Here is a 7452-nt window from a genome sequence, read left to right on the forward strand (position 1 = left end):
GGGACGGTTCCACCTCGGGTTTTCCCTCACTTTAAATCTATCCCCACAAGGCTTCCAAAGTGACCATGCGTGTTCAACTCCAATTGCACAAGGACTTCACGAATCTATTCTCTATGAAATGCTAAGATTACATGTAACTGAAGCCCTCTTTTGTCCCGCCCCTTCTCGATGCCATTCCCAGTGGCGGTCCCGGCACCAGCTCAGGTGTGTCCCCAGCCTTTCCATCTGCGCTTCCACACACACCAGACCCGCACAACCACGTCCGCTCCCTTCAGCAGCAACGGGGACACATCAGCACGATGCTCCCCTCCCCCCGCCGCCCCAGCTCCGTCCACACCAGCTGCCCTCCTTTCTGATGGTGGCGATCGGGCCGGAGCGGGGACTCGCCCAGCTTCTCCCGCCACGCCTTATCGGAGGACCTTTCCATTGTTTCACAGTTAAGCCAACTTTCCTGAAATACCAAGAACTCCAGCATCTGCTGACACTCCTTATTTCCATGGGACGGTCCCATGTCCGGGTCTTGTCAAAGCCTGCTGTACCGCGGCCCGGCTAGCTTTCTGACACCGTTTCCTTCCTCGGCTCCTTCTCTCACATACCCTGAGCCTCGGTCAGAAGGATTCCCTGCCATTCCTTAAGTACGCCGTTTGCTGACTGAATCCCCGATGTGCAGCCCTCCTCTGAAAACAGGAGCGAGTAAGAAGAGCTCCTGAGAGATTCATTGGGAAGTGACTACCAGAGAATAAGAGGAAGCTTGCGTCTGGGGCCCGAGCATCCCCTCTCCACCACTTCTCGAGGACAGAGGCCCAGGGGAAACTTTCCCGAACCACATCTCCACTTACCACCCAGACTGCTGCCTGAGCCCATTCCCGGCCCCTCGGTCCCACCCACTCACCTAGAGAGGGGCCTCCAGGACTTTCTTTCTCTACCCTCCAGGGATCTTCTCCTTGCTGCAACAGGGAGATCACTTTTGGTTTGGAAAACAGGAGTCCTGCTCAGAGACAAAAAGAAAAGTCTTGGTTTTGCTTTGACTCAAAAGAGGCATCACGGATCTGAGCGGAAAACTCAGGGGACGGCACAATGAGCTTCGGTGGGGTGCTCGAGCCGTGCCCCCGCGATGTGAGGGCCTTTGTGAGGGGAAAAGCAAGGGACCTGTAGGGCGTGGCTATGTAATTAGTTGTTGTAGGTTAGAGAAATATGATAAACATGCAGCTTTGATTACTAGAGTATCCCCGGCTTTCCACAGGAGAGGGAATACGTTAATGTAAAGACTAAATATTTGGAAACAGGTACCCATACCGAGAGACTGTGTACCAAGTGCCCTGTTTAAAATGAGAAAGCGCTCTCTGACTCCCTTTCAAAGGTGGGTTATACAACGTTTGTCAGGCAGGAAGGGAGAACTGGGCAAGGCTGGCGGCAGGTTAATGAAGACGGTTGAGGGATGCTCTCTGCTGTGAGCTGAGCAAACGAGATCAGCAGGAAAAAGTTGCCTGAACTATGAGGGAATTTCTAACATGCAAGTATGTTAAGTGTCCCATGCCTGGGACAAATCCATGCCTATAGGGGGAAAGAAGTTTTAAACACTTATTTATTTATAATGTGTACAATCCTAAGGCAAAATTCAGCTAAAAGTTCCTGATGACCCACGGCTTTTATGCAGGGAGGCAGGTGCTGACTTATGCTAACGTCTGACCTTTTCATCTACAGGGAAAATTCCCTTACCCAGTGAGACCAGGTTACTGTAGTTCTCCAGCATCACTTCCTGGTACACGTTCCTCTGAGAAGGACCCAGCTTCCTCCACTCATCCCGCGTGAAGAGCACAGCCACATCCTCGAAGGTCACCGACACCTGTAATGACAAGCCATCCCGGCTCACCCAGGACCTCCCACCACACAGAGTGAAGGTAGCAGGGGGGAGTAGACGGGCTGCCGTGAAAGGCTTCTGATGTCATTCTGGTTTCTGAAGATGTCAGGTCATTTGTTTAATGAACCATCGGCCAGTGACAAATACACACTGAGCAGCATGAAGTATTCACCAGGCCCTGTGTTAACTACCAAAAGGAGATGTGGGGAGGAAGTAAGACCACTGGAGTGTTAAATAGAATGATCTTGCTGATGGTGATTTGATAATACATATCAAAAGCTTTAAAAGATGTTTATTCTTTAACTCACCAATTATATTTCTATTATAATGAACAGTACACAAAAATGCACACCGAGCATTTATCATGGTTTTAGTAATAGCAAAAAATTAGAAACAAGCTAAGTCATCACGGATGATGAAGGGTAGGGTCACTAATGGAAGGTACTATCTGAGTGCTCGCTGAAGCTGGAGGACGGAAATAATGGAAACTGAAATCTCTCTCTTCTACTGAATGCTTTACACAGGCCAGATACAAGCCTTAGAACTTTCTATTAATCTTTAATATGATCTTTATTTAAAATTCACGACAACTCTAAGAGAAGATTCATCAGTGTCCTCATTTTACATGAGAGAAAACAGCCACGGAGAGGATAAATTTGCCTAAAGTCCCACAGCTAGTCAGTGGTAGACCTGGGATTCCAATCCAGGTACATGACCAAGGCTCCATTCTTTTTTTTTTTTTTTTTTTTTTAAGATTTCATTTATTTATTTGACAGAGACATAGAGAGAGAGAGCACAGACAGGCAGAGCGGCAGGCAGAGGGAGAGGGAGAAGCAGGGTTCCCGCGGAGCAGGGAGCCTAACGTGGGGCTCGATCCCAGGACCCCAGGATCATGACCTGAGCCGAAAGGAGCCGCTTAACTGGGCCACCCAGGCGCCCCCCAAGGTTCCATTCTTAACCATTCTGCAAAAACGCCTCTCAGAACCTACCACATAGAGCTATTAAATAAATGAGATAACCCATACAGTGTAATTAATACCATGTCTGGGTCATATCAAAGCTTCAGATGTTAGCTATTATCATATTCAATATAAAATACTATGCAACCAACACAACTGATGGTTAGGTCAATGTTTGTTAAAAAGACACCCAAGATAATGTTAAATACAAAAAGCAGGTTATATATCAGTGTGTAGTTTGTACTCAATTCTGATAAAAAATTACATATATATGTATATATATGAATAAATATATGTGTGTGCATATGTATGTATATGCTAACGGATACACAACAAATGACTGACAGTGATTATCTCCAGATGGTGGGGTTAAGGGTGATTCTACTTTCTTTTGAATATATGAAAAAAAATATACAGCTGATTCTTGCACAAGGAGGGGGTTAGGGGCACTGACCTCGCACACAGACGAAAATCCACATATAACTTTTGACTCCCCAAAAACATAACTACTAATAGCCTACTGTTGACTGGAAGCCTTCCCAATAATGTAAACAGTTGATTAACACATATTTTGCACGTTATATGTATTATATACTATATTCTCACACTAAAGTAAGCTAGAGAAAAGAAAATGTTATTAAGAAAATCATAAGGGGGCGCCTTGGTGGCTCAGTCGGTTAAGCATCTGACTCTTGATTGCCACTCTGATCATGATCTCAGGGTCATGAGATCAAGCCCCACATCATGCTCTGCACTCAGCACAGAATCTCCTTGAGATTCATTCTCTCTCTTTCTCTGTCCCCCCTCATCTACTTGCACTCTCTCTCAAAAAAATAAACCAAAAAAAAAAAAAAAAACCTGTAAGAGAAATACATTTACAGTACTGTACTGTATTGATTGAAAAAAAATCCACGTGTAAGTGGACCTACCCAGTTCAAACCTGTGTTGCTCAAGGGTCAACTCTACACACAAATACACACACATACATATATACATCTATGCATATATATGTACATATTTTATACTCTAAAATTTATACCACGATTATACGGTATCTTTTTTTTGTTAAAGATTTTATTTATTTAGTTTAGAGAGAGAATGAGACAGAGAGAGCATGAGAGGGGGGAAGGTCAGAGGGAGAAGCAGGCTCCCTGCCGAGCAGGGAGCCCAATGCGGGACTCGATCCCGGGACTCCAGGATCATGCCCTGAGCCGAAGGCAGTCGCTTAACCAACTGAGCCACCCAGGTGCCCCTACAATATCTTTCTGGTAAGAAAAACAGTAAATTATTTACATATTGGGGAGGAATATAAGAAATAATTTTTGCTCTCAAAGAATTTACAATCCAGCTGGCAGACAAGATAAACACACAAAATAACTGGATCAATGAAAGAAAAATGTGTAGCTGGACAGGGCCATACACCATCTCCCGGCTCAATCCTCACTTCAGAGATGAGGATGAGAAGGTCCAGAGCAGCCAAGACCCCGGGTCACATACTTTATCAGTGGCAGAGGCAGCACAATGATTAAAGTTTTCTGTTAACCCAGCACTCAGTATATTCTCTCTCTGGTCTTAAACGCCTGTCACTGAGCTTTACACGCAAGCCCATGCAGTATGGACATAGGGGAGCAGGTGAGGTTAGGGAGAATGCCGCATGCATTAGCTCCTCTGCAGGGATGGAGAAGATTCTGGGCACAAGAGCAGCGTGGCTCTGTGGGAATGGAAGAGGAAAGCTTTAGAAAAAAGCAGCCCAGGGCGCCTGGGTGGCTCAGTTGGTTAGGCGACTGCCTTCGGCTCAGGTCATGATCCTGGAGTCCCGGGATCGAGTCCCGCATCGGGCTCCCTGCTCCGCGGGGAGTCTGCTTCTCCCTCTGCCCTCTTCCCTCTCGTGCTCTCTTGTCTCTCATTCTCTCTCTCTCAAATAAATAAATAAAAATCTTTAAATAAAAAAAAAAAAAAGAAAAAAGCAGCCCAGATATGCACTGGCCAGCCCCAGCCCGAAGATCAACCACCACCGCGATTCATGGGCCCAAAGACATGACAGCGGAGAAGAGCTCTGGGAACACGGGGCTGGGGCTGCCCCGGGTTCTGAAAGAGGCACCAGGGGAATGGCTGGGCAGTGACGAGCCTGGACCCAGAATCCAGACACACTGGGGTTGGAATTCAGGTTACTGGACGTCTCTGAGCTTCAGTTTGCGCATGTGTAACACCAAGATGATCACTGCTGAGCTGGCCTGAGAGTGAGAACAAAGGCCAAGGCCTCGGGCCGACCCCCAGCAGCATTAACTGTTACTGTCAGATGAAGATGAGCAATGAAAGGACAGGTCCTAGCAGCAAGGTACAGCCGTTCCCATCTGTCAGCATGAGTGGTATTATTACTACAGTAACATCATCCGGCTCCCACAACCACCCCATGTTGGGCATCTGCTAGTGCCCAGCCCTGATCTAAACACTTTCCATGCACTAACTCACCTGACCCTGCCACCTACCCCATGAGGTCGGCATGCTTGTTATTCCCATTGTCCAGATGAGGAAACGGGCATAGAGAGATGGAGCTCTTTGTCCAAGGCCCACAAACAACCGAGGAGATGGGTTCAAGCCCGGCAGTCTGGCTTCAAGCCCCGCTTCTTACCCACTGGAGGCCCTGCCTCTCCACTCCTGATATCCCACAAAACCCTCCCTGCTCCTTCCTGGGGAGTCTTCTCTCTGCCCTTGCAGTCCAGAGATCTCTCCAACTGTGTCCCCTCCAACAGGGCTACTCCTTGTTCATGCACTGGCTCACCTGGACCATTTCCAACGACAGAAGGATGAAAATGGCAGGTCAAGAACAGTTCTCAAGAGAGTATAGAAACAAGGCACGTGGTCCACAAAGTAAAGAGGGAGAAAAACCTAACAATGGTGGCTTGGAGAAGTCTAGGGAAGGTATCCTAAGGAAAAGCCAAGGGTAGGGAGAGAGACCAGGGCGAGCCAAGGAAGCAGGGCCAGAAAGGAACTGCCAAGTGTGCGTGTTTCTTTGTTCCGTCCCCATGTGGCATCTTACCTGTCAAGTTAGTAATCATACACTGAATTGAGATTCATGAATAAAAAGAAGCGTCTGTTAGAAAAAGAAGAGAGAAACACTAGACATGGATTGGCAGGGAGGAGGCAAACACTGCCTACAGAATCCACCGTCCACCTGGGTGGATCGACTCTTCAAGGAGAAAAGGGCTAGGGCTCCAAATCCTGGAGAAAACTGTATTGAGTAGAGAACTTCAGTTTAAGGGTAGGGTAAGTAAGCGAGTAAGTAAATCAACCAACCCATCAATCAATCGATCGATCTATCTCTCTATCTGTAAGACCTGAGATGGCAATGAACTCACTCGAGACCTTGCTTCCCTCGGTCCAAGAGCCATGTCTTCTTTCCGGGCTCTTCTGCGAGGACGGGTGGGGTCTCCAGGAGGCAGATCTGAAAGAGGAAATAGGGAGCCAGGAGGGAGAAGCCCCTCGTGCTTTCCACCCCTGAGAATCACCAGCTCTGACATCCTTACACGGCCCGAGAATGAGGCCACGAGCCCTCGGAGAGGGAAGTCAGAAGGAGCTGGGGCTAGACAGACCCCAGGGGTCCGGGACCCCCCTCTCGGCCGTGCGGCTCAGAGAAAAAGGACGTAGGACTCCGGCTGCAGTAGTGGCCGCAACAACTCACTGACCCTCCCCCGGGCCAGGCACCGCCCACACGTTCAGTCCCGCCGCTCCGCTGCCATTGTCCACGCCCGGTTACAGGTCAGGAAACTGAGCGCAGCGCCGGAGCCACTCGGCCCGGGGCGCACAGCCGGCGAGGCTGCGCCGGGGTCCGTACCGCGCGCCCAGAGCGCCGGCTCTAACCTCACTGCCCGCAGGGGACAACTCTTCTCCACCCCAAGCTGCCCGCCCCCCCGCCCCCGAGTCCTCCCCCTCCTGTCAAGGAATCTCCTTCCAGGCTTCTAGAGAAAAGTGCTTCGGGAAGGGGTGACAGCAGCTTTCGTGTGGCGGCCAGAGGGCTGCCGTCTAGAGGAGCAGGCACAGAAGCCGAAGACCTGGGTTCCAGTCCAGGCTCTGCCGTGGGGGCGGGGGGAGGCCGGCAACTCGCTTCTGGCAGAAAACACACCTGTGCGCCTGCAGCCCGGGAGGGCAGCGGCGCCGGGAGGGGCGGAAACAGTTCCTCACGTCCACGGACAGCCGGTAGCAAAGCCACACGCGCGCAGGGCCCGGCAGCTAGCGCGCTGGGCACGGGTCCGGAGGGAGCAGGAGGGCGCCCGGGGCCTGGGCCGGCGGGGACAAGGGCCCGACCTGCCGCGGTCAGGGGCGCGTCCGCGGGACGGCGGTGCGGGGCAGGCGGGCACGTCGGGGGTGCCGGCCCTCGGCCCCCCGCCCGCGCCCACAAAGGCCCCGCTCGCGCCCCTCGGGCCTGTGCCCCGCGCCCCGGCGCCGCATCCTCCCGAGGCCCCGGTCCTCCCTCCGTCCCGCATTCCGCCGACCCTCCGCCGCTCACCTCGCCCAGGCCCCGGGGTTCCGGGGGCTGCGCCTCCCCGGCCGTGCTCCGCAGGCGGAGGCTCCGGCACTGCCCCGGCGGACAGCAGCCTGGGGTCGGGACCCCTCCCCGGGCGATGCCTGGGC

At 51.3% G+C, this 7452-nt stretch overlaps 1 protein-coding gene across 1 annotated transcript; it reads right to left on the reverse strand.

Moving 5' to 3' along the window:
* Positions 1–892: 892 nt before the first annotated feature.
* LOC110581213 (zinc finger protein 354A) lies at positions 893–7443 on the reverse strand (the record flags this gene model as incomplete). Its single annotated transcript, XM_044912399.1, has 4 exons — positions 7328–7443; positions 6180–6265; positions 1720–1846; positions 893–988 (listed from the first exon to the last, which is right to left on the reverse strand). Coding segments are annotated over exons 2-4 (256 nt in total), but the record flags the coding sequence as incomplete, so codon positions are not given.
* Positions 7444–7452: the final 9 nt, after the last annotated feature.

Source organism: Neomonachus schauinslandi, unplaced genomic scaffold (genome assembly GCF_002201575.2).
Source record: "Neomonachus schauinslandi unplaced genomic scaffold, ASM220157v2 HiC_scaffold_1772, whole genome shotgun sequence".
In the NCBI taxonomy this organism is placed as follows: domain Eukaryota; kingdom Metazoa; phylum Chordata; class Mammalia; order Carnivora; family Phocidae; genus Neomonachus; species Neomonachus schauinslandi.